We start from the raw sequence: 26,763 nt of genomic DNA, 5'->3' as shown, positions 1-26,763 counted from the left end.
TAAAGGCATGTACCACCATCACCCCAACCTTTTTTGGGGGGCAGGGGAGACAGGTCTCTATAGTCCTGACTGTCCTGTAGCTCACTCTGTAGACCAGGTTAGTGTCAAACTCAGAGCTATACCTGCCTCTGCTTCTCAAGTGCCAGGATGAAAGGTGTGGGCCACCATGTAAAGCTCGGCTTTTTTCCTCTTTAAACACCAATTCCGGCTCCAAAACCACAGAGAAACCCTGTCTTGAAAAAACAAAAAAACAAAAAAAACCCCCCACCAATTCCGTTCTGGAGAGTTTTGAGGGTGGAATGGGGCAGTGAGGTACTTGATGTGTTGAGGCAGCACAACTGGAAGCAGCAGACCAAGGCCTAAAGCTTACTTTTCCCTCCACTAGCCGGGACCCCTGGAAGTCAGCCTGCAGCACACCCACTGGTGGAAGGAAAGCAGAGGCTTACAGGGTGCTCCAGTGCCTGCTGCCTGGATCACAAGTTTTTTAAAAAAAGCTCCTGACTGAATGTGATGCTACACACCTCTAGCTGTGGGGGTGGTGGCCAGCTTGAGTTAGACACTAACACCTGGAAGTTGAAGAGATGCTTCAGTGGTTGTTAGGAGCTTCTACTGTTCTTACAGAGCACCTGAGCTCCTTTCCCAGCACCCAGGTCAGGCAGCTTACAACCAACCGTAACTGCAGCTCCAAAGGATCCAATGCCTCTGGTTTCCACAGGCCCATGCACTCGGGCACACATACCCACATACATATATAACTAAAAGTTATATATTAAAAAAAAACAAAACCAGCACCTATTAATTCCAGTACGCAGGAGGATGAGGCAGGGGAACTGTGAGTTTCTTAGTATCTATTTGCAGAATGGCTATTTTTTTCCTTTTTTTTTTATTTTTCGGGACAGGGTTTCTCTGTAGCATTGGAGCCTGTCCTGGAACTTGTTCTGTAGACCAGGTTGGCCTTGAACTCACAGAGATCTGCCTGCCTCTGTCTCCCGAGTGCTAGGACTAAAGGTGTGCACTACCACTGCCTGGCTTTTTTAATGTTTTTTTGAAACAGGGTTGCTCTGTGTAGACCTATCTGACGTGGAATTCACTATGTAGAGCAAGCTAGCCTTGTACACGCAGATCAGCCTGCCTCTGTCTCTTAAGTGTTCAGATTAAAGGTATTTGCCACTACCTCCAGGCCAGAATGGCTATTTTAAAAAGCCTATCTGGACAACCATTCTCCAATCCTCAGCTTTTTCTTTAACAAATAAAATTAAAAATGGTTTCTGGTCCCCGAAACCACAGGGATCCCAAGTATGAACAACTTTGACTATATAAACGGAGTTGAGGTGGTGGGCTGTACAGGCCTTGCTGAGGAAGCAGGAGCTGCTAAGAATGGAGACAGGGAAGGATTCAGATGGGGCAGAGGGGAGGGAAAGGCAAAGTTTTTTTCCCCCTAGATGGGTTCTCTGTGTAGCCCTGGAACTCACTTTGTAGGCCAAGCTGGCCTCGAACTCAGGCCTGCCTCTTCCTCCCGAGTGCTGGGATTAAAGATGTATACCTCCACCACTTGGCTAAACGTGTATTCTCAGCTGATCTTTTTTTTTAAACAGCTGCCATCAGGCATTTGAGTTCCTGGTGTTTTTATTGATTATTCAGTCTGTTCAAACTACCTTTGCTGTGATGTGTGTCCTCCTCTCTCAAGATAAACAGGGTAGAAATTACCTTCATTTGACAGGTGAAGAAACTGAGGCACAGAGGAGTTGGGTGATTGGGTCAAAAATATCTAGCTGGTATTGACAGAGGCGCTGCCTGGGACTCCAAAGAGATAAAGTTTTCTGGCTTGGTGCTCATGCTAACATACAGAGAAAGACAAAGGAGGGGATAACATAAAAGACCATCGCCAAATTCTCGTCTCAAAATATTTAATTTTGTTTGAAAAGGATACATTCCCAACTTCCCTCCCTACCACATCACTCCGGCCCACCAGCAGTGACACACTCGCACAGGCACACACACACATAAGGCCAATGGGCTGCTGTCTGCTTCTACCTCTGCAGCTGGGACAAAGGGTTTTCTCCTGGCCTCTTTCCCCCAACAAAGGTAGGGAGAGGAGCCGCTGGAATGCGGCTCCCGGGGAGGATGCAGAGCCCCACACATTCTACCAATCACATGCACTTAGAAAAATAAAACCAAGTGGTGTTCTGGCATCCTAATACCAAAAGACAGCAATCTCTACCTGGAAATCATCTTTGCCTTTTTCTAGAAAAATTTATTGCACTTAATTAACAGATGTTAAAGAAGCTGTGGGTGGGGCTTAGCCCTGGAAACCAGGAGCTCCACGCCCCTCCTTACAAGGAGCACACTTCTCAGAGCCACTGGAGAGCTTCACGCGTGTCCCCAGGCTAGAGGACTGGAGGAGCTGCCTGAGTGGAAAGCAGACCACAGCACCCTCTCAGCAGGGAGTGTGGACCAGGGGTCAGGTTCACTGCCTAGTACCATCCCCAACCAAGGGAGTCAGACCCACAAAACTCAGCCTTTGGGCCAAGGATAAGCTGACTCAGGCAGGTACTCCACAGGGCGGAGTTTTCTCCAAACGTGTGTAGTTCTCTTATAAAGACATTTCTTGTATGTACATTCCTGCAGCATTCTAGCTCATTCATGAATCTTTTTTGAAGTCGCAATAGAACAGGATGCTTAGGAAGTGACAGCACTTCTCATCCCAAGGCGAACCCATGGAGAGCCAATAGAAGTTGGCTTCTCAAGCCTGCTACTCTTTACAAGATGTCAGAGATCTCAGTGCAGGAGACTCAGGCTTCAGTCCTCAGCTCCTAGAGTGAGGGAGGAGACTTTCTTGGCAAGACAAAGAGCAGAGATCAACTCTTTCTGCACAGTCTTGGGTCTTAAAGCCAACAGAGGAGCCGAGCTTATGTGAACACTTTTTTCTCCAAGATGTCAGCTTCCAGGCATGCTTCTTCCCGTACCACTGCTTTTCATTCAAAGGCTTCTCCAAGAAGCGAGCGCCATACCATTTCCAAGTAAGCACTATAGGAGGAGCCAGACCCTCCTGACTTCTGGAAGGAAAGGAGGGCACCACAAGGCAGAAGGTAGGACCAAGGGAGACACATTAAGCCCCAACCCACCCACTGGGGTCAGAACACAGATGGCATCCAGAGCTAAGTATCCATTCCTTAAAAACTAAAACTTAAAAAACACAAACCTTACATTTTCTAGCCAAAGTGAACGAAAAGCCTTTTAGCTCAAGGCTTGTCCACCAGTAAGGAAGTGAGAACTGCCTCTGGGTGAACAGCCGGCTCAGAGTGCCAGGTGGGTGGGACGCAGGCAGCCAGGGCAGGACACTGACATGCTGGGTGTAACTGCCCTTTGTGGTTACAACAGAGTGACAAGTGTGCACATGGTTCCTACAGAACCACAAAGTCAAAGTCATGGACCTAGTAGGAGGGAGACCTCCCTTGGCCTCAGGGACCTTTGTCAAGAGGTGATGTGCAGGTCCCAGGAGGAGCAGGACATCTCCTGGCTGCAGTCCATGGCCAGTAGACGGTTTGCCCTGGTCTTAAAATTATGAAAAGTCTTGAAAGATTGGGGCCCCAAACAAAGCCACTGTTTAAAATAAAGCCAGTGTTAAGAATAATAAAGCACCCTCGTCACCTCTGTCTCCTTCACACAGGCTGCCCGCCCTGAGCAAATAAACACACCCTCCTAGAGGGTGCCCTAACTGACCCACATGAGCAGAGGGTTCCACGATTTCCTTAGCCAATCCTCTGGGTAGAGCAAGAGGACATGTTCAGTCAAACGTAAGAGAAGGGTAGAGCTGTGAGGCAGAGGAAGCCAAAGCTGCAAGAATCGCTCCACCCCATGGCCAGACCTGTGTGGTCAGCCCCTGACTCCTGAGACCAAGACTGAGGGACTCCAGGCCAGTGTAAATGTCTCCAGAGCTGCTGTCCTTTGAGATCTGTACTGTGACTTCGGCAAGTGCACTTCTATGAGGCTGCACCCTGACACTCACGGAGAGGATTCTGTCTGCGAAGTGAAAGGCCTTTAGGGAGACTGGATTCTGGCCTGGGACACATCAGTGAGTCAGAGCAAGGAACCAATGGAGCATCACAAGAGATAGCCCCTCACTCTGGTGCCCACAACAAGAGGCTGTGGAGGCCAGTTTCCTAAATACCATGTAGAATTAATTGGTACCCTGGTCCAGGAAGCTTAAGTTTCCTAGGTGATGGGGTTTCTTTCTAAACCTAAGATCTGAGAATGGTTGCTGGGTGAGAATAACCAGAAGCCAGGCAAGTGGAAGTCAGGAGCCTCCAGACTGGCCTGGAGGTACAAAAGCCTCCGTAGGTGCTGGCAACTGGAGCCCAGAGAGCAGCCACCCTGGGAATGTCTCTTCCGTAGCAAGTGGGATGTAGAGGGAGCTGATTCCAGGGCTGCTTCAGGTCTGAGAGCCACAAGATAAAAGGGATGTGGGAGCTAAGAAGGGTAGGATGCACTTCTGCTGGTAGCCCCAAACTCCACTCCAATTCCAGGCTATGCAGAGACCCCACTCTCGTGGCCCACCACCCTCCACACACTAACAGAGTATTATATTAGTGAGTCCTGGATCTGAGACAGATGGGAATGATGTTTCTCTCAAAGAATTTTTGGGGACAGTGAGGTGCATGACAGACACACCCCAAGTGGAAATGCACCTGCTACCTGAGACAACATGAGGGTGACAACAATCATGACTCATTCTGTAGACAGCCCTTGTCAGTTCAGACTGAAGACTGAGAGAAGGCTAGGAAAGCCTGAGCACTGTGGAGAGCTCTGGACTCCAGAGGTCCCTTCTGATTCAGTTGGGACATCCAAGAAGAGAAACTTGGGCCGTTTACCCGTCTACGTAGATTCACTCATGTTCCCCCTCAGAGAGGAGCCTGATCCCCTGGGGAAGTCACCACGTGTGCTGGCCATGTTGTAATGAAGCTGAGACGTGAACGCTCCTAGAGCAGATCATGTGCCCATGAAGAGTCCTAAGTCTCCACACGAGTGTGGGGTCCTGGGAGCCCCAGGCAGAGGTCTGAAGTGCAGGCAGTGCCCTGCAGGGCAAAGGGCACAGGTTACAAGGGCCCGTACTTGGTCTCATACTTGGACACGATGGTCTTGCACTTGCCCACCTCCTTGCGAAGCTCAGCGACCTCCGTCCGCAGGGCTGTGTTCTCCTTCTCCAGGAAGGCAGCCCGGATGGTGATCTGGTTCTCCTTCAGGCGCCTGGCATCCCGGGAGCGTTTGGCTGCCACATTGTTCTTCTTGCGTCTTGTCCAATACTTTTCATCCTGTAGGAAAGTACCCTTTGTGGGTGGTCTGGTGCTCCCCCTGAGGGAACCTAATCTTCCCACCCCAGGTCCACCCCCACAGTTCAGTGCTGTGGTAAGAAGGAATACTGTGGACACTGCCCTGTCTTCAGAGGGGCAGGCTGCAGCGCGTGTCAAGAGACTGCCTTGACAGGCAGTGTGCTGCTGTGTGCTCTGCCCTTGTCTCCTTCGGGCATACTGGTTAACATCTCTCTCTGAGACAAGGTCTCTGTCAGACAGCTCTCCTTGTCTAAGAAATCACTATGTAGACCACCTGGCCTTGAACTCCCACCAATCTGCCTGCCTCTGCCTTCCAAATGCTGGGATGAAGGACTTGTGCTATTATACCATGCTTAGTGGTGGTAAAGCCATCAAGCTAAGTGCAATCCCCTGAGATCAAACCTGACTCTACAAAACCATGCAAGAAAGAAAGAGTGGGAAGAGAGGAGGTGCACACCCACGCCCCATGTTACATGTGTGGATGTGAGAGGAAAACTTTTGGGTACCAGTCCTCATTGTCTATCACTGTTGTGTTTGGCAAGATAGGTGGCCCAGAGTTTCCAGCAATTCTCCTACCCCTGCTTCTCTTCTCCCAAAAGGAACACTGGGATTACAGACACACACTGTTACAGCTTTCACATGCATTCTTATGTTTTTTTTTTTTTTGGTGGCAAATGCTTTACCCACTAAGCCAGTGGTTCTCAATCCATGGGTTGCAACTCTTTTTGGGGGGTGGGCAAACAACCCTTACAAAGGGGTTGCCTAAGGCCATGGGAAAACACAGATATTTACATTATGGTTCATAACAGTAGCAAAATTATTTATAAACTAGCAATGAAATAATTTAATGGTGGGGGGGGTCACCACACATGAGGAACTGTATTTAAGGGTCACAGCATTAGGAAGTATGAGAACTAAGCCAGCTCCCCAGTCATACAAGGTGTCTTTTGTCCTTTAACTGTTCAACCTTGCTTTCTGTGGTCTAGTGACTTCTCTTCCCCATGGCTGGACTAATGCCAGGGAAGTGGAATACTAACCAGAGGCTCTGGGAAGAAGGGAACTATCTGAGTCATTGGGGCCAAACCTTGCCTAACTCTCTCTTCCCATCAAACTGCTGCTGCAGTGGCTCCAAGCACAGAACTCCTACAGTATCTATGGTAGGAAGAGTTCTCCATATAAAAATCAGTGTGAGGCCAGGCAGTGGTGGCACATGCCTTTAATCCCAGCACTCGGGAGGCAGAGGCAGGTGGATCTCTGTGAGTTTGAGGCCAGCCTGGGCTACAGAGTGAGTTCTAGGACAGGTCCCAAAGCTACACAGAGAAACCCTGTCTTGAAAAACCAATAAAAATTAAAAAAAAAAATCAAAAAAATAAAACCAAAAACCTACTCTAGTTCTCTCTCTTCTCTTTGGTCTTCCAAGACAGGGTTTCTGTGTATAACAGCTCTAGCTGTCCTGGAACTCACTCTGGAGGCCAGGATAGACTAGCATTCAGAGATCTGCCTGCCTCTGCCCCCTGAGTGCTAGGAGTAAAGGTGCATGCTGCCACCTTTACTTCTCTTTGAAGTGCTAAAGGTGGAGCTCAGGGCCTCTCCTCCCCAGCAAGCGCTGTACTCACTGTACTGCTGAGCTATGCTACAGCTTACCCTGGACTCTGAAATCACTGCTGTGCCTTTAATAAAGGATTTTTTTTTTTTACCTTCTGCTCATCAGGAACAAAGACTTTCTTGGCTTTTTTGATCATGGGCTGTGGCTTCAGGTCTTCCTCTGCAAATTTGTGCTTCCGGGGGTTGAAAAGCTCCCCACCTGGCACACTGGAGAGGACCAGGTCGGCAGGGTCAGGATTGAAGTTCACATCAACCTCCACACAGTTGGGGTCAATGGGACTTGGAGTCTCCCTTTCCTTTTCCAAGGACGATTCTGAAAGACAGAGGCAGAAGATCTAGAAGCATCTCACTGGACAGAGAAAATACACACTGCCCACCAGACAACCTCCATAAACTACTGCCATTAAGAAAACCACATCGGCAGCCCTAGAGGTTGACAGGCACATGTGGTTCACTTCCTGAGACGACCCTGCCCTGTTCTGTGTGCTATGGATCAAAGCCAGGGCTCCACACAAGCTAAGCACGTGCTCAACCACTGGTCACTCCAGCCCAGGAATTCTTCCCCTTGAGGAACAGAACACACCAAACGACAGGATTTTTAAATGTTTTGTTTCCCCGAGAAATGGTAAGCAAAACACTAAATCATTACACCCCTCAACCTCCTATGTCTCAGGTTCTCCAAGAATGAAAACCAACATGGGATAAGGACACAGGCTGAGAACCGGCACGGGTTCTGCTTCTGAGTCCACTACGTCAGTTGCTGTGCTCATTCATTTAGCCTTACAATACTGAAAGGAAACAAATGCTAAGTGTTATTTTACAGAAAAGGATACCAACGCTCAGATAAATCCAACGGCTTTCCAGGATCCCACAGGTAAATAACTAAAGTAAAATCTGACTCTTGGCCTGGCTGCTTCTGGCTCCTTGCTCCTCCTGTTCCATATGGCTAATTGCTTTATAGGTAAACATTGAATTAATGTCAATTTTAGAGGTCAAAGGTTGTGTGTTGAGATAAGAGTTGTGTGAGAAGAAAACTGAACCCCTGGCCTATCTGTTCAATGCTTCCAACAGGACTACAACAAATATTCAGCCAACAGATAGTTACTAAATGCCAACTATATCCCTGGTAGTGTAGTGTCCTGGCAGAGACAACACAGTATAACAATAGAAGTTAAAGCCATCTGTGTAGCCATGGCTGTCTGGGAACTCACTCTGTAGAATAGACTAGCCTTGGAAGTCAGAGATTCACCTGCCTTTGTCTCCCAAATGCTGGGATTAAAGGCGTGCACCATCACTGCCCTGCAAAGCTATGGTTCTTAACAGGGGACAATTTTGCCCTGCAGGAAAATATCTGGCCACATCAAGTCTCCAGGGTGCAACCAGCATGTGTGTAGCAGCCTATGCTGCTAGACACCCTACAACACAAAAGATAACAAAACAGGGCTGGAGAGATGTCTCAGAGGTTAAGAGCCCTGGTTGTTCTTTCAGAGGTCCTGAGTTCAATTCCCAGCACCCACATGGTGGCTCACAGCCATCTGTAATGACATTTGGGAGCCTTTTTCTGGCCTGCAGGGATACATGCAGATGAAACACAGTATACATAATAAATAAAAATATTTCAAAAAAGGTATCAAAATTAAAACAAAAAAATCTTTCTACAATCCCCCCACCCCCAATAAATGTCCATGCTGCTAATACAGACATTTCCCTTGAAAGAGGAAGTCACTGGGATATTCATAGCACAAATGTGGCATGGTCAAGTTTAGGTTTCAACTGGATAAGGTTGAGTGTGGTGGATCGGAAACTCTAGGTTATCACTTGCTATATACATAAGCATTCCCCCCATACACACACAAAAGTGTGTGTATATGTATGTTATATTTGTCTCTGTGAGTCCTGGAGCTCAGTGGTTAAGAGCACTTACTGCTTTGTTTTTTTTTTTTTTTAAATATTTATTTATTTATTATGCATACAATATTCTGTCTGTGTGCAGGCCTGAAGAGGGCACCAGACCTCATTACAGATGGTTGTGAGCCACCATGTGGTTGCTGGGAATTGAACTCAGGACCTTTGGAAGAGCAGGCAATGCTCTTAACCGCTGAGCCATTCCAGCCCCCTGCTTTGTTTTATTTAAATAATTTATTTGGTTTTATTTTATGTGCATTGGTGTTTTGTCTACATGTCAGATCTTGGAGTTACAGACAATTGTTAGCTGCTACGGGAGTGGAGATTGAACCCCAGTCCTCTGGAAGAGCAGTCAGTGCTCTTAACCGCTGAGCCATCTTTCTAGCCCGCACTTACTGCTCTTGCAGAGGACCTGGGTTCAGTTCTTATCATCTATCATGACAGCTCAACTGCCTGTAACTCAAGTTCTAGGGGATCCAACGCCCTCTTTTGACGTCTGTGGGCACTTTATATACATGGTACACACACATACAAACAGGCAAACACTCATACGCAAAATAAATAATGCTGGGCATGGTGGCACACGCCTTTAATCTTAGCACCTAGGAGGCAGAGTCAGGTGGATCTCTGTGAGTTTGAGGCCAGCCTATCTATATAGTGAGTTCCAGAACAGCCAGGGATTACCTCTGAGAAGACAACTGCCCAGAGTCATGGATACCAGCATAGTTCTGTATCCTGATTTGGGCAGTGCTGAAATGGGTGGGTCACTCTGTGAGAATCCACTTGCAAGCACATACTTCACTGAAACTCCTTCCTTAAGGACTAGAGAGATGGCTTAGTGGTTTAGAGCACTGACTGCTCTTCCAGAGGACCTGGGTTCAATTCCCAGCACCCACATGCCAGCTCATAACTACCTGTAACTGCAACTCTAGGAATTCTGATACCTTCACACAGACACACATGCAAGCAAAAACACCAATGCACGTAAAGAAAAAAATCCTTCCTTAGGGTGGGCATGGTGGCATCAGGACAAAAAGGCAGGCAGGTCTGTGATTTACTTGCATGCATGTTATTTAGACCATGAGAATGCCTGCTGGGTCCCTTGGAACTGGTCTTATGGATAGCTGCGAGCCATAATGTTGATGTTGGGAACAAAGCTCGTGTCTTCTGCATGAACAATAAGTAAGTGCTCTTAATGGCTGTCACTTCTCCAACCCATTTACCTATCTTTAATTGACACAATTTATGGGTCAATTCCACATGTAAAATATTTTTTTTTAAAGATTTATTTATTATGTATACACACTCTGCCTTGTATGCCCACACGCCAGAGGAGGACACCAGACCTCAGCACAGATGGCTGTGAGCCACCATGTGGTTGCTGGGAATTGAACTCAGGACCTCTGGAAGAGCAGCCAGTGCTCCCAACCTCTGAGCCATCTCTCCAGCCCCATGTAAAATATTTTTAAAAATTTTCCTGTGATGTACATACGTACAGCTCTAAGTGTATATGTGTGAATATACAAGGCCAGAAGTTAATGTTGAGTGGTCTCCATCACTCCACCTTTTTAATTTAACTTTTCAATTGTTTTATTTATTTGTAAGTGTGTGCATCTGCATGTCTATCACACTGCATGTTGTGCAGGTCAGAGGACAACTTCCAGGAGTTGATCGTCTCCTTCCACTATATGGATCCTGGGCTCTGTTGTCCTCTGATCTCTACACATTTGGTGGACACAAGTTTGAGTCCCAGCATTCCATTCTGTGCTGAGCCATATTACCAATCCACTCTATCTTATTTTTGGTGAACAGGGTCTTTCACTGAACTTGGAGCTTACTGATTTGGCTAGGCAGGTTGGCTGACTGGCCAGTATCTAATTCCCCAGCACTGCCGTGTCCACATTGTGCTAAGAAGCTCATGATTGTGAGACAGACATTTTTACTCTATGTGAAATGCCTGTTGGATCCCTTGGAACTGGTGTTATAGATGGTTATGAGCCACGATGTGTGTGACGGGAAACAAATTCAGGTCCTCTGCATGAACAGTAAGTGTTTTCTGTTTTTTTTTTTGAGACAGGGTTTCTTTCTCTGTGTAGCTTTGGAGCCTGTTCTGGAACTCACTCTGTAGACCAGGCTGGCCTCGAACTCACAGAGATCCACCAGCCTCTGCTTCCCAAGTGCTGGGACTAAAGGCACGCGCCACCACCGCCCAGCACAATAAGTGCTCTTAGTGGCTGAGCCATCTTTCCCACCCATTTCCTCTTTAATTTTTATTTAATTAATTAAATTTATTTTGCAGTGCTGGGAAAGAAACTCAAGGCTCTTAAAAAATATTTTATGTGTATGCATATTTGTCTACATACGACATTTATACCTGGTATCCACAGACACCAGAAAAGGGTGTCAGATCTCCCGGGTCTGGAGTTACAGACAGCTATGAACTGCCATGTGGGTGCTGGGAATTAAACCTGGATCCTCTGAAGAATAGCCAGCACTTTTAACCACTGAACCATCTCTCCAGTCCAGAACCCAAGTGCATGCTAAACAAGCACTCCCACTCCGGCGCTATCTTCGGTCAAAGCATCTTTGGCCCCTCTTCTTTATTTTTTAAAATGGGGGTCTCAGTATGTTATCCAGACTGGCTTTGATCTTGTGATCCTTCTGCTTCAGCCTTCTGAGGAACAAGGATTGCAGGTCTATGACACTGAATCTGATTTTTTCTTTTTGACTCTTGCACTGGGGCCGCAGAGATACAGTGCCTACAACATGTGCTGCTTTGGAAGCTGACCCGAGCTCAGTTCCCATCATATCAACACAACATACAACATCCTGTAATTCAAGCTCCGAGAAATGCAGTGCTCTTTCCTAAGGCCCCACAAGCACTGCACTCATGTGCACACACCTGCCTCCCATAACTAAAGTAACAAATCTAAAAAGAGGACATTAATACTTCAGGTATACAATAAAAGGCTCTAACAGTGATATATATACTCCAACCTCTTACTTTTTAAATTTTATTTGAAAAAAATTCTTTTTTTGAAAAGTTAAACAGAAACATACCATGAGAATTTCATGGTGTGGGTCCCAGGAGACATGTGTCATCATGTCTCTGAGGCTACAGAAACTCTGGGTAGCTTCTGAAACAGGACACATCTTTCCTGATGGATTTATGTTCACATATGAAAACACAAACAAAAAAAAATCAACCCCCAGGCCAAAACAGTAAAAGATGTCTTAGATCCCGAAGATAATCTTGGAGCAGTGGGAATGGCAGGTGTGCTAGTGCCTGTGCAGACAAGCACCCTGAGTTCAAGTGCTACTTCAGTCCTATCAGCTCGGTGACTTGGGAAAGTTTCTTACTTTCCCTGTGCCTCCGTTTCCTCATCTACAAAACTGGAATGATAGCACAAATAATCTCATAAGATCATCTCGATGACTTTTGTTAATGTCTGACATAGAATCAATCCTAGTATATGTTTGCACTTACAGTCAGAATGTCAATGACAGTGGTGTTTAAAAACACTGCCTAAACTTTGCAAGAATCTGTGACCAAAACTCCGCTGCCATAAAAGAACTGTATAAAATGCAGAGCAGGATTTCTCTTTTGCAAGTTGCAGCCTGGGAGCTCATTCCACCGCCCTGAGCATGTGCAGTGCTCCAGCAGAGGAAGACCAACTCGTCAGGCCTAACTGTTTTATCCCCAGCCTTATAGAGTACTGAAGACTCTGGAACAGAGGGTCCCTCTAATCTGTAGCCCATTGGGACCTGCTTCAGAAAAAAGAGCACACAGGGAATGTGGACATAGCAGAGCTCAGTGGAAGTGGGCTCCTTAGATGAGACTGTCACCAACCTGTGCTGGACACGGTTTCCGAGGGCTGAAAGACGGCAGTAGAGGAGGATGGTGGAGATGCTGTGGAAGAGCTGGCAGACTCCTTCCCTTCAAGCTCTGCCACAGGCAGCAGCAGGTTCTGGGCCAGGTGGGTTGGGCTGGCAGGGATGCCATTCTCCAGCAGGAACTCATCCAGGTCCATGTACTCCAGGTGGAAAGACTCGCCATCATAGGGGATGGTCTTGTCCCAGATGGGCGGCATGAGGGAGGCAGAGACGGCCATGGTACTGGCTGCTGCCGACTCGTCCTCCTCCAGTTTTTCCTTCCCCTTTTCCTTATCTGCAAACAAAGTCTATGATGAGACACACATAAGAGAGTAACTACCTCATCCCAGGAGGGGGCAGAGCGCCTCAGAGAAGCCCCATCTCTCTCAGAGGTCTGTTTAAATCCCCACCCCATATACATGTTTCAAGAGCACGTTCTGTCTTCCCATTATAACCTGGTGTGTGAACCAGGCAGGATGGTCTCCTTTGGGGTGGCCTTTCTGGAATGCTAGTGGCATACTCCAGGGCTTGAGGTGGTCCCAGAGTTACTGCAGAGTAGGCTGTGGGCAAGGCATCTGTAGGAGAGGCTACATGGAAGGAAGTGGTGTTTCTGACCTTTCCTGATATCTTAGTGTGGAAAGGGCTGAAGGCCGTCTAGCCAGTAACTTCTGGGTTCTCCTGTCCCATTCTCTCTAGTTATGTCTCTTGTATGACAGGTGACCTGATCCATGTTATTTAACCTGAGCCTCAGTGGTTTTCACTGTCAATAAATATAAAGCACCTCTTTTTCGAAGATCAGTGGTAACATACAAAGATGACTTCTATTGAGTATGTAGTACCCAGTACACATTGCAGGGAGCTCACCGAGGGTGGAGACTATGTCTGATTCAGCTCTAGATTTCAGGAGCCAACGAAAAGGCTAAGCACACAGTGGCTATGGGAACCTATATAATGACTGGAGAGTACTGGATTTTTAGATACATGGGCTTCACGTATAGTCACTGAGAGCAGCCAGTTCAAAAGGCCTTTACCCCTGAATAGTAGAAAGAGTGGAGGCAGGATTCTTGGGAGGATGGAGAGGGGTGGAGATGGAGAAGGAAAATTGTTCCTATTTAAAGTGACGCTAATCAATTAGTGAAGATCAAATCCCACCTGTCTTAGTCAGAGGTTATGCACATGGATATCCAAGAGAGCTCAATCAAGAAAAAAAGACCAGAGAAACGTGATGAGAAGGAAATCAAAGTGACAAGGAGGGGAATCAGAGATGTGGGGGATAAAATCCTGACAAATTCATGCTGGGTTTTCAAAATTGAGGGAGACAACTTTGAACTCTGGATTTAGAAATAAAAAGAGAGAGAGAGAGAGAGAGAGAGAGAAATCAAATATTATTATACTGGAGATAAAGCAGTCATGCTTGGGCCCCAAGACCAGACAGCTAAAAGGCAGTCTATTAGCCTATTAGTCCAATAAAAATGATCAGACTCAGTGAGGTGGAGGTTCTCACAAACAGAACTTGTTCGTAGCTTCTAATATGGTTTAACCTGAATTTCTACAACTGCTTTTTTTAAAAACAAAACAAAACAAAAAACCAGGCTTTGATTTAAAAACAACTGGGAAGCAACAAAATTCCCAGCCTGTGTGCTGGGTGGGCCAGATGGCTTCACTGCTTGTCTCTGACTCCACATTCTGTTCAGAAATGACTGGACCAGTTGGGTGGGGTCACTGGGGATCAAAAGAGGTAAAAGAAGGGAGGAGATAAAAAAGTAGCCTTACAGAAGGACAAGCAACAGGAAGTTCCACATTTTGCCTGACCAAAGCAATTGAAACTATTATTTTTTCCCAGGTTTTTCTCAGACAGGGTCCCACGAAACCCAGGCTGACTTCAAAACTGATGTGCGGCAGAGGATGACCTTGAACCAGTGACCCCCACTTCTACATCTCCAGTGCTGGGATTACAAAGCAGGCACCACTACAATCAGTCAGGCTATTTTAATTCAGTGTTTGTAAGGTGAAATTTTAAATTAACTGTAAAAGGTAAATGACTGACGTGCCCAGCGCTTAAATCACAGGGACTGACACCAGTGTTTGTCAGCTTGAGACGGCAAAAAGAGCACCAAATCAAGAGCCAAAGGCCCACCCACGTGACCTTGAGGAAGCAGAGCCACCTCTCAAGAGCCTCAACTTCTTCGCCTGCAAAGTGTAGATAATAAGCTAAACAAGACAAGACTGTGTCAAGATGTTTGCGAGCATGTGCAAACGTCAGGTAAAATCACTAGAAGGACTGCTCATCACTGTAACCTTAACAAGACCTGCCAGATGTGAGCACCAGCCTGCCCTTTGTCTTCCTCTCAGATCTGGAGCAGAGCATCTCTCCAAACAAACAAAAAGGTTTGTGCACACGAGGTCCTGAAGCAGGAGGCTAGAACCCAGCCTCACCTGATGAGCAGAAGCTATTTATAACCCAACAGTGACAACCAGAAGCACAGCAGCCCCGGAACACACCCAGGAAAAGAGAAATGGCATTTCAGGAGGGGAAATGAGTTTGTCAGTGCAGGCAATCCATACACCGCCTATCTCTTCCCATATACCCTAATTACACTCAGCTCTCGAGAATTCGAAGGTCTCGGCCGGAAAAGCACACCTGAAGGCACCTAAAACCCTACGATAGGTGGCGGTCCTACTGCTCTTCCAGGCCAAATACCAGGTCAAGCCTGCCTTCCACACAAAGCCCCAGGGACCCTTGTGGCCTGGGCAATACTATGAAGCCGCTCCTGCCATTGCTAACCAGGTGAAGCACCCTCAGTGGCGGCATTCTAATACTCATCCCCGGCCCACTTTTACCCATCCTTCATCCCCTTAAAGACACCACGGACCGTCACTCCACACCACCTCCTCCGTCTGTACCTCAGCAGCCGCCCAGAAACACATTTCCAGTAAAGCAGCACAGTAGACTTGCTCAATGTCCACTCCCAGAGAGGAAGAATCATTCTCCTCCAGGACGGGCCGAAGACATAAAAGGCCATCTGCTACACTGATCGGTGCTTCTTAAACTTTGGTAGTGGGCTCTGCACCAACTGTGGTGCAGTGGAGTGCTTCTTAAAATACAAGCTTCTGTCCCGGGATCTGCAGGCTGGGAGAGGCCCAGGAACCGGCATTTTAGGCAAGTGGCTCCCTAGGATCTGGATGCAGACAGCCCCGCTGCAGCCCCAGCTAAGTGGCTGCTTCCTTGCAAAGTTCCATTGACCTGTCCTTTCCAGAGAGCCCCCTGACTTTCTCTCGCGTCCACAGGCCTAGCCCGGCAGGTCCCTAGTCATCTCCCGGCCCGCATAACCCCCCTACGCTGGACCACTTCACCCTGACCTCTGACCGGACCCGCCCCGCCCCCACAAGGCCCCGCCCTTGCAGAAACCCCGCCCCCAGACACGCGCGAGCCGCCCCCCCTCACCGAGGCGCGTCTCGCGCGGGGGGTTCTCCATCAGCTTCTTCAGGACCAGAGGGAAGGAGCCCGACAGGCCCCGTTCCCCAGCAGCACGCCCCGGGCCCGGCCCCGCCTGCGGCTCCACAGGCGGCTTCTTCCCGCCGCCCGCGTCGGACATCGTGCCCTGAGCCCCGCTCCTGCGCCTCGCCTCCCCCGCCCGCACCCCGAGATGGGCCGGAGCGGCTCGACCCGCCGCAGCTGCTGACACGGGCAGCACTGCGCAGACGCGCCACCTCACCCCCGCCTCCCTCCGTCCCCGCCCGGCCCGCGGACGGGTCCCGTCTCATTCATTATTCATGAGACCAGGACGGCGGTCCCGGAGCGTGGCTTCCGATTGGTGTGCTCTGCGCGAGGGCGGGCACAGCTCCTCGAGCCGGGATTGGCTGGGGTGGCCAAACGCGCTCGACACGTGCGGGGCCAGGTGAGGAGCGTTCCCCTCGCCCGCCCGGGAACATCTTGGCCTTCCGTAGAGTGCCTCGCTTCGTTTTGGTCAGTCGTGTCCTCTTAGCCACCACTTTCGTGACTCCCAAGTTTCCTCCCAGTCCATCGCGGCTTCCTCTTCCTCCTTCCCTCGGAGAAGCCACCCCGGAGGGAGGCGGGACTGGACGCCAAGGCCCAACCCCGAGGGTCACGTGGAGCGGCAGCCGAGGCGTCCCGCGAGGGGCGGGGCGGCGAGAGGAAGGCGCACGTCAGCCAATGGGCCAAGGGGGCGGGGCCGGCGCGGTTGCACGAGGCTGTGCACGTGCGGCTGCGGCGCGGAGGGGCGGGGCGGGGCTGGGCTTGGCCTTGCTTGGCCTGGCCTGTTCTGGTCTGTTGGTCGGTGGACTCTGCCCGGGTCCGGGGACTGGGACGTTTGTACCCCGCCAGCTCTCCTCCCACGCGCCCCCGAGGTTGGCGGAGAGCAGGCTGGTTCCAGGCCCGGCCGCTCGAGCGGGTGTCAAGTTCCCGCTGATCTGGGGTTTGGGAGCAGGCGTGGCTGCGGGATAAGCACTAACATGGAGAGCGCATTCTTGAGACCTCGCCACGAACAAGGGTCGGGGCGTACTTCCGTACTGCTAGCTGCTCGCTTGCGACCTTGGGAATACCACTTTCTCCACCTCAGTCTTAACATTCAACATTAAACTAGACAGTCAACACAGTTTGGGACACCCCCAAATTCTCTTTTACAGCTAGGGTTTCCCTTTCTTAGCATTAAATTTTAACTTTCTCAGAATCAAAACAAACCAGAAACTACCTGTCTTGCATTTTGTGGGAGACGCACTTCTTAACAAAAATATCGAGGTTTTCTGGGTTCCTTAGGAACCCTGAAAGTCGTGAAAAGGGTGAACAGACCTTCAAGGCGGCTCGCGGAACTTTGTGCCTCTTTGCAGTGCAAGACACGCTCGGCTTCAAGCCCAGACAATACTAGACGCTCTGGGATTAAGGTCCCAGAGGGGCAGGGACTTGGCCTGTTTATACTGTGTCCCTCCCATGGCTCCCTGCCTCTGAGGGAGGAGCCGGCGTCTGGCAGAAAGGCCGCCTGTGGTTCCTGCGGTAGGTGCAGAACCAGAACGCAGCAGCAGACAGCTGAAAGCGCCTGGAATTAGATTTTTGCTGGGACTTGAGGAAAAGGAAATTGAGGAGCTGAGTAGGCCTGAAGGAAAAGACTTGAAGGACTTTAAATCCCAATTCAAGTTGTTGCTGCCACTCTAGTTAGAGGTCTGATGCCTCCAGACCATTGTTTCCTTTCTCTCCCTATTGCCAGAGGGGGATAAGGCAGGATCTGGCCTGTAGTATAAATACTTTGCCTAACTTAATTAAAATTGATGGATATAAATCCAGCGTGGAAAAAGGGAACTGCATAGAAAAGCCATGTTTTGCATAATTATTAGCGGGAATTATATGTGTGTCTAGATCTTTAGGAGAAACTGACCTAGAAACAAATTTAAAAGAGCAGCTCCACGAAAACGGAACAGCATACGACACGCTGTAAAGAAAAACTCGGGGAGTAAGATGGCTCTTGGGGTAAAGGTGATTGCTGCCAAGTGTGACAGCCAGAGTTCACTCCCTGGTGCCATAACTCTCACAGACTGTCTTCTGACCTCCATGAGCACAGTTCCCGTGCGCACACACACAGCAAAATATAGCATAAGATTTGTAAAAAGAAAAACGGTCCTCCAGCTCGTTTGGTTATAGAGGAGTTTGCTAGACTAGACTTAAATGTATATTTTCATGACTAAATATTCTATTATTGAGAGGGGAAAAATAACAATCCCTAATGTGGTAGAGTGGCAAGTTATCTGCTTATAACAAAGATGACAGGTCGGGAGAAGGAAAGATTTCCACTCCTCTTTCTGTCCTCTCTCCCTCCCCCTCCTTTTTCTTATCCACCCCCTCTCTTTTTAGCTATGGTTACCCCCCCAGATGGATGATGACTGTTGCACCCATCAGCCAGCCAGCCTGGAACAGCTCACCTAATAGGCCAGTGACTAGAATGCATGAAGGTAACAGGCAGAAGCTTCAGAAACTGAGGTAGCATTCAGTCTTCTCTCTATTGACACTTCAGGGAGGCGTTTCCCCCAGATAACCAACTCAGGAGCCTTAAGGGCCCTGCAGCGCCTTCTCACTAGCTGTGAGGATTGCAGCAGTCAACACTGTCCTGAAGGCAGAGACATTACTTTGTCTTCCGTCTCCAGCTGACCTCAAGAACCCCAGCTGCATTTCTCTACTGCCCTCTCCTGTCATTGCTATGGCCATAACTGTGACCTTGCCTCTTCTCACAGAAGAGGAATAGTGTTGTGCAAAGTAATTTGCTAATTGCCATAGTGTGTGAACCTTCTAAAGAAATAGACTACCTAAGAAGAGCGCGTCAGTGCCTGGTTAAACTTTAAAAGTATGTGGCAGCTGGGTGTGGTAGTGCACACCTTTAATTCCAGAATTTGGGAGGCAGAGGCAGGTGGACCTCTGTGAATTCCAAAACAGCCTGGTCTACAGAGTGAGTTTCAGGACAGCCAGAGCTACATAGTGAGAGTCTTGTCTTAAGAAAGGAAGGGAGAAGGAAGGAAAGAAGGAGGAAGAAAAGAGAGAGAGGTATGATGTGTGGCATCATAGTCTCCTGTATCGATAAATATTGGAGATAGGGTCTCAGGTACTCCAGGCCAACTTCAAACTTGATATGTAGATGAGGATGATACAGGAGGTTCTCTTGCCATCACCTTTGTGTGGTGTGTGGGATTATAGGCATGCGCCATCACCAACATTTTATAGAGTATAGGAGATCAAACCCAGGCTTTGTGCATGCTAGGCAAGTATGCTCTAATAATAGCTTATTAATTAATTAATCACCTATTTATTGTGTGTGTATGTGTGTGTGTGCACACAGGTGCCATGGCACAGGTTTGGAGGTTAGAGAACAACCTTTGGGAGTTGGTTCTCTCCTTTACCATGGGTTCCAGGGAATAAAACTCTGGTTGTTAATCCTGGTGGTGCATCTAGGACTGACAGATGGCACAGGAACCAGGAATGAGCAAAAGCAGGCTCATAGTAAGACTTTCACCGAGTTCTAGAAAGTCAAAACTCACTGTCCCAATACTAACTGCTGGCAAGCACAATGCTTTGTTCAGAGTAGTAATAAATACTTATTGGCTTGCTTTCCTTGCTTGGAGTTGGTAAGAAGGTTAAAACTTCTTAGAGCCAAATCTTATACATTTGTGGTGTGTTATTAATATGAGCTAACAGTCGTGTATTTGACTTCCACTGGAATCTGGAAGAACGAGCATGAGCCATTCTTTCAGCAAGTCCCCAGGATTAGTCCTGCCAGCAACTCTTTTGTAGCCCACATACCTGTGGCCGGGAAAATGTGGTTCTGTGCTTTGTACTTTGGTCTCAATGTGCTCTAGGGTAGAAGTGGAGGGTGGAGCCTCTTTGTAAATTCTTGCCTCTCCCCTTCAATACTCCCAAGAGTCCTAGTTTCCTATTTGGTTTGTGTTTAGCACACTCCCAGGGTTTGGATAACAGATGAACTGTCCCAAGAGTACCATGACCATGAAGAAGACCTCCACCCACCACAACTAGCCCATGCAGTGTCTGACCCACCACCGCCTGACAGTCGGCTTTCCCTAGCTGATGTCCTGTTGCTGATGCAGAAGCCGGTGCAGGCTTCATGGCCCAGCATTTGAAGTCTTGTCCTTGGGATCTTTCCAACCTCACTCGTGTTTCTCTCCCCCGTGGCCCACCTTCTGTGGCTGGCACCAGTGCCCTTTCATTGTGCAAATGGAGAGCCTCTGTGGTGCTTTCCCCACAGCCTGAAAGCTCTTCACATAGTTAGCTCCGCCTCACTTTCCAGGTCTTAGCTGAGGTGTCACCCTTGGCAAGGGCAACTGGACCCATGATTGCTGTATTTCCTCACTGGGTTGGCAGCTGGAGTTGGGCAAAGACAGTGTTGTCTCATCTACGCCTGAGCCAAAGCATAGCAAATACTCACTAAGCTAGTAATGAATAACAGAATGACCAAGAAACACCACATGGTTTCAGAGATCGGGGAATTCTATGGCTAGGCATGAGCCTGGAACAGAAGCTGAGTGACCTCACTGACAGCTGTGTGGCCCTCCCATCCTGGATCATCAGTGTTCTTATTGGTAGAATGGAAAACCGGACCCCCTTGCAATGCTGCTGCACATAGTGATGCAGGAGTGGGTGGCACATGCACCAGTCAGTCCTTTAGCAGCCTCACTTGGGGTCGACCAGATTCAAAGCCACCTGGAAAGGGCACCTTATGACACTGCCACCAGTAGCTGGGACTGGATGAAGATGAGTTTTTCATGTTTGTAATGGTGGTAGGGTGGAGCGGAGAACAAGACCCTGGGATTCTCAGGAGGAAGGAAAGGGTCACTCACCTATTTGCCCTGAGGTGGCCAAGCTCTCTGAGTTCCTGCTTCACTAAAAGAATGAGAAGATGCATCCCTGAGCAGGCTGAAATGAGGAATGATGACTCAGAATATATCCAGCACCTAGACAGCCCTATGCCATCTTGTCCATCCTGAGCAAACACCACACTTTTTCTGGTTCCCCAAGCTGTGTGAGTCCCCATATAGACCTCTACTAAGACCAAGTTTGGGTCAGTCCAGGCTGCATGTAGTCCACCTGCAGCCTGTTTACTTCAGTTCACCAAGAGGACGGGAGTAAGTCCCTTCCGCTGTACCCTTTTGTTGTACTCCAGCAAGTACCTCTAAGATATTGTCCTGTCCTGTAGGGTGGATGGTATCATGCCTCAGGAGTCTGACCACACACTTCCAAGGAAACAGCTCTGTGTATGCACAATCTCATAACATCCAGTTCTTCAAAGGAAGGTGAAAACAAGGAAATGAGGGTCAGATTGCCAATGTAGGAAGGAAGAAGGGTCAGATTATAGGTGGAAAGAACAAACACCAAGTCAGCCATGCTGCTCTTGGCCCTTCAGAGAAAACAGCATGGTGTGTCACAGTTTGAAACACTTCCATATGGGATAGCACATTTAGTCCTGGCAACGAGCCTGTGGACTGGGTATTCCTCGTCCTTTCTTAAGGCTAGGCTCTTCTGGGCAGCAGAGCCAAGGATCACATCCTGACCCTGATTTTAAGGCTTTGCCTTTCCTGCCTTGTCCAGGAGTATCCCTTCCTGCCCAGCTCAAAGTGAAGAGTGAGTTTGACTTTAAAGCATGTCCGGCTCCTGTAAATGGAGGCCTGGATACGTGGAGAAGACAAAAGGTGGGTAAGGGTGCAGTGAGCACAGCCTAGGCCCTGTGGGTGAGGAAAGGTAGGTAGTCAAAAGCTAGCTGGAAAGCCGGGCGGTGGTGGCGCACGCCTTTAATCCCAGCACTCGGGAGGCAGAGGCAGGCAGATCTCTGTGAGTTCGGAGACCAGCCTGGTCTACAAGAGCTAGTTCCAGGACAGGCTCCAAAACCACAGAGAAACCCTGTCTCGAAAAACCACACACACACACACACACACACAAAAAAAAAAAAACTAGCTGGATGATTTAGACTCAAGATCTTTCAAGAGACTGAAGAAGAAAGAAGCAGGAGATGGAGAGAGCCCTAAAAGAGAATCTTTGGGGAAAGTACTAGAGCAGAGACAGGAAACATGGTTTTTATAGGTTCAGAGGTGAGAAACTGAGTCAGAGCTTAGAGAATGGATCCATCCTTTGCTCATGGATTTCCTAGTCTGTAGGGAAGCTGGTTGAATTGTGGCTCAGAGTAAGGACCACCAGGCAACCAAGGGAGTCTCAAATCTGGTCAGTACTGATCAGGAAAGCTTACCTACTTGGGGACCAGGGAGAGGCAGAAGTTTGTGCAGGCTGCAACAGGCCCTGGAGCTGCCAGTGGGGCTCCATGTGAATTTTGGAAGCGTCTTTGAACTAGAAAATTGAGCATGCAGCTGCAGGGAGAACATTCTCGAGGGCACACCTGGAATTTCTCACACTCTGCACTGCTCTTGTGGAAATTCCTTCCCACTGGAACGTAACTACACCCTGCATGTGACTTGGCCATGCTGCAGTGTCTGGGCTAGCGGGAGAAAAGGGAAAGGAAGGTCTGCAGGCTCCTCCAGAGAAACCCACCTCTTTCATGGAGGTGAAGGGCAAGCTGCTGGCTCTGCCGACTCCCACAGAGGCCAAAGCAGTGATGGGAAATGGGGAAAAACGACCACAACAGGAACTTGTAAAGCTCGTCACAAGACTGCTGAGCCTCTGGTTCAGCGTGGTGGGCATGCACTTACTTGTTTGGGTGGACATTTAGTGGTTTAAGAAGTCCAGGAGCTTTGGGGTGTAGTGACTATAGGTAGTAATGCGACATAATTGGCTCCCCCCACTTTCCCCTTAATTTTTGCCCAGTTAGCCACATGCTGCTGTCAGTGCCACATGAAGTAACAAGACTCCAGCCCAAGACAGTGCTAAGTCGGGCTAACTAGTCCTCAGGTGGAACTTACCAGATCTTGGCAAAGCTCTGCCTAAATCCTTGGGCAAGTCTCTGCTAAGTGTGGGCCCTGACTGCCCATGAAGGATGGGGAATTTTCAGCTTTGCCAGGGCTCTACATAACAGCTGGGAGCCAGTGACTAGCAGTTGTTACCACACTTTGGAGGAGGCATTGTTAGTCTCACGCAAAGAACAGTGCCCTGGGTCCACCCTGAGAAATTTCCCTGCCTATCTGTGAGTTGACCCTGTCTGTAGTCCAACAGGCATCTTGGGACAGCTGGGTGGGGTCATGAGGGTGCTGCACCATCTTCCCTAGTACCTGCAGACATGGAAATGCTCTGCTCTCACTTCAGAAAGCCTTCCAGCTGGGCCTATCTACAAAGGCCACCCAGAGATGGCAGAAAGCTGTAAATATGGACCTAGCTAAGGCTCATCTGTCAGGGGGTTCTCCCAGGGGTATGTTGGGATATGGACTTCTGGTCAGCTGCCGGTGTCCTTTGTGCAATTGGATGCAGGAACACCTTCTCTGTTGCCTGTCTAGGAGCGTGTCTAACTGCCTCAGCATTAGAAACTGCATGGTAGTGCATGCCTTTAATCTCAGCACTCGGGAGGCAGAGTCAGGTAGATCTATGTGAGTTCAAGGCCAGCCTGGTCTACAGAGGGAGTTCCAGGACAGCCAAGGCTGCACAAAGAAACCCTGCTCAAAAAAAAAAAAAAAAAAAAAAAAAAAAAAAAAAAAAAGAGAAAGAAAGACGCTGTAGTCTAAGTCTAAGGAGCTCTCTGAGGACCTTGCCATAAGCTCCGGGGAAACCCTCTACCTCAGATAGCATTTCCCAGCATCAGAGCCTCTGTCCTGCCTCCCCCTAGTTAACAAAATTAAGCCCATTCCTGACTCTAGCAGGTGAAAGGAACCAGGGGCTGTCCTCTGGTTCCAAAGTTTGGAGAGCACCCAGGAAGAAGTCCTGCAAGGATACCAGGTTGATGACATGTATCAGATGCCAGCACAGAATGAGGCAGATGCCTGACCTCCTGTCCCCTGGCAGCAGAGACAGGGTGGTCTTCTCTAAAGGCAGCGAGGGGGGTTGATTGTACAGCTCCGCAGCAAAGCTTGTGCTTAGCATTCAAAAGGCCTGGGGTCAATCCCCAGCACCACCAGAAAATGTAGTAAGAACCTAGGGTGAACCTGAGAAATTTTGCAACATAAATATCAGGAGAGAGTACCCAAGTTGGTTTCCCAACTCCCAAAGCGAAGCAGTTGGAGCCTTTAACTTTCCCAGGAAAGATGTGTGATATACCGGGTATTGGCTACCCAAGCTGCCCCTCTCTGCACCTCTGCCATGCACTCCATTCTGCTTGTCCCGAGCCCTGGGGTTGCCTGTGGTATCCTAGGAACGTGTGGCTTGTGGTTCTGTTACATAACCAGCTTGCATCCCATCCATGAGTTCAGCCCTACAGCAGTGAGCAAGTGGCAGGCGCAGAGAGCCTTCTCCAGACACGGCTGCTGCCCAAATCTACTGGCTTTGCCACTCCTCTGCTCGCCCCCAATGTGCAGAGGGAGGGAGCTTAAGAAGTAATCAGTTTCCAGTTAGATTCCTTCAGGCGCTCTAGTCCTGTCCCTGTCCCATGTGAGCACAGCACCTGTCAGGAGCTGCACGCTGTCCATAGAGCCCAAAGCCAGTAGGTATGGGGGGCAGCCCCAGAACTGATGTGGCATACACACACCGGGGGTCCTTCTCTGCATTGCAGCCCTTCTTCACCCATCTTGCTACTGTCCCGGTGCCTGCTCCCACCCCTTGGACACTTAGGTACCTTGCCAGTATAGATCACCTGTGTTCCTACCTGTCCTCTTCTCTGGCCAAGACAAAGAGTGTTCCAGCAGGGACTTGAGGACCTCAGGCATGTCCATGGCAGGGGCCACTCCAATCTGGTTGCAGCTCGACATGGCCCAGCAGGAGGTGCTTGCTCCTGAGTTTAGAAGCAGCTGGAGAGACAGGGGCTGGCTAGGGAGCCACAGGCTAGGGAGGCAGGCGGGGTGTGAGCCTGAGGCAGCCAATGGGCAGCCCCAACCCCAGCCCGCCTGTCCACCCCCAGCTCGGCCACCTGCCAGCTCCGGCTGCAGCCAGGCCTTTCCTTCCCGCTGCTTGGCAGGGCGGGCCTGGCCCTGCGCCAGCTGCAGCACGTGGAGCTACCGCGCCAATCCTCTGACAGAGAACCTGGCCTGTTATCTAACTTTGCAAAGGGAAGTTCTCCCCCAGTCTGGGAGCCATAACCAGGGCTGCTGGATGAGAAGGTGAGCAGAGCTCCACGCCCACAGCAAGTGAGCACAGGCACATAGAAGGAGCTGAGGGGTGGGGGAGGCCTGGAGGCCCAGGTTCAGTGGAGAACAGGGCACACTGTGGTAATTGTCCTGGGCTGGGATCAGAGGTGGCAGGAAAAAAGGATGACAGAAAGACCAGCACCCCAGGCAGCTCAGCACAAAAGATACTGTAGTGACACCATGCCTTCACATGGGAGCTTGTAAGCCTCAAGGAGTTGGGCATGTTTCAATGTATATGTGCCATGCACACAAGCCCTGTATAGACATGTACGTTTATTTGGGGCTTTAGACTACCTGTAGAACTTGAAGCCTGTTCTCCAAATCTCTTTGGTCTTTCAAAAAGGAGAGAAGGGGAAGGTAGGTCCCTAGGATGGTTGGCAGCTTGGGCACTACTGAAAGGGGACATCTCTGCCAACGTGGCTTGTCCTGAGTGACTCCCTTGCTTCTTTGTCCTTTAAGTAGCAGTTGGCCACCTACCATAGACCCTTTCTTTTCCCACAGGTCCACTGTGATCCTCAGGACATTGAATGTGTGTGGGTGAAGTCAAGGACTTGTATATATATATCTTCATCCTCCCAAGAGTGATACCACAGGGTCAGATTTAGGCAGAGATGCCAGATTGTGTAGTCTTGAACAAGCCAGAAAGTGATTCTGGGGCTCAACTCCAAAAGTCAACCAGTAACTCCTCTTCAGGCCTGCTTCCGAGGCTCTTGGTTTCTGTCCTGTGGCTGCTCTCCAGAATCACATTTTATACAGTCGGAAACGCTCCCAGTGCCTCTGCTGGCTTCTGCCCCAAGTCTTTAGTGAATTCTTTAACTACCTTTCTTCCTCCCGAGTGATTCTCCCCAACTTACTGAAAAATTATTACATATTATAGATTATCTATAACCTACAAACCTAGAACTCACTCTGTAACCCAGGCAGGCCCTGAACTTGTGTTCTGTCTCAACCTTTCAAAGAGCTAGGATTAGACTTCTACCACCAGGTTTGGCCAGCTTCCTTTTTTGTTTTCTTCCAGGTCTGGGGATGGAACTGAGGGCTTTGTGTGTACTGGGCAAGCACCCAAACCCTCACTTAAATTCCTTTACAGTTTCATAGATCCCCTCTCATCCTCACCCTTACCATTGCCCCCTTTTTAAAAAGATTCATTTTTATTATTTTTAATAGTTTGTAGGTGTATGTGTCTGTTTGTGAGTACAGTTATGTGAGTGCAGCTGCCCAAGCAGGGCAGAGGCATCAGATCCCCTGGAGCTGGGGTTACAGATGGTTGTGAACTGCCCAATGTACCCACTGAGAACTGAACCCAGGTCCTCTGGAAGAGCAGCAA

The 26,763-nt window shown here is 49.0% G+C and overlaps 1 protein-coding gene across 5 annotated transcripts; it reads right to left on the bottom strand.

Moving 5' to 3' along the window:
* Positions 1–1,890: 1,890 nt before the first annotated feature.
* Tef (TEF transcription factor, PAR bZIP family member) lies at positions 1,891–25,268 on the bottom strand. 5 transcript variants are annotated; one of them, XM_075960086.1, is made up of 4 exons: positions 24,959–25,268; positions 12,691–13,021; positions 7,028–7,248; positions 1,891–5,312 (listed from the first exon to the last, which is right to left on the bottom strand). In XM_075960086.1, exons 2-4 carry the CDS (start codon positions 12,950–12,952, stop codon positions 5,097–5,099), a joined length of 699 nt encoding a protein of 232 aa, XP_075816201.1. In that variant the 5' UTR covers positions 12,953–13,021; positions 24,959–25,268; the 3' UTR covers positions 1,891–5,096. The 5 variants fall into 5 exon arrangements, with proteins under 5 accessions (XP_075816201.1, XP_075816203.1, XP_075816202.1 ...); XM_075960088.1 differs by having other exon boundaries at positions 12,691–13,008; positions 24,959–25,197; XM_075960087.1 differs by lacking the exon at positions 24,959–25,268 and adding an exon at positions 16,159–16,422 and having other exon boundaries at positions 12,691–13,008.
* Positions 25,269–26,763: the final 1,495 nt, after the last annotated feature.

The sequence above is a fragment of the Microtus pennsylvanicus genome, chromosome 2 (genome assembly GCF_037038515.1).
Source record: "Microtus pennsylvanicus isolate mMicPen1 chromosome 2, mMicPen1.hap1, whole genome shotgun sequence".
Lineage (NCBI taxonomy): Eukaryota > Metazoa > Chordata > Mammalia > Rodentia > Cricetidae > Microtus > Microtus pennsylvanicus.
This window is presented reverse-complemented; position numbering and strand designations above follow the sequence as displayed.

Excerpts from the sequence above, each read along its gene's own strand:
- Tef (XM_075960087.1), bottom strand. The coding sequence starts at position 16,309 with ATGTCCGACGCGGGCGGCGGGAAGAAGCCGCCTGTGGAGCCGCAGGCG. Across the intron at positions 7,249-12,690 it reads GGAAACCGTGTCCAGCACAG|AATCGTCCTTGGAAAAGGAA; the intron begins GTTGGTGACAGT and ends TCTGTCTTTCAG. Across the intron at positions 5,313-7,027 it reads TTGTTCCTGATGAGCAGAAG|GATGAAAAGTATTGGACAAG; the intron begins GTAAAAAAAAAA and ends ACTTTCCTACAG.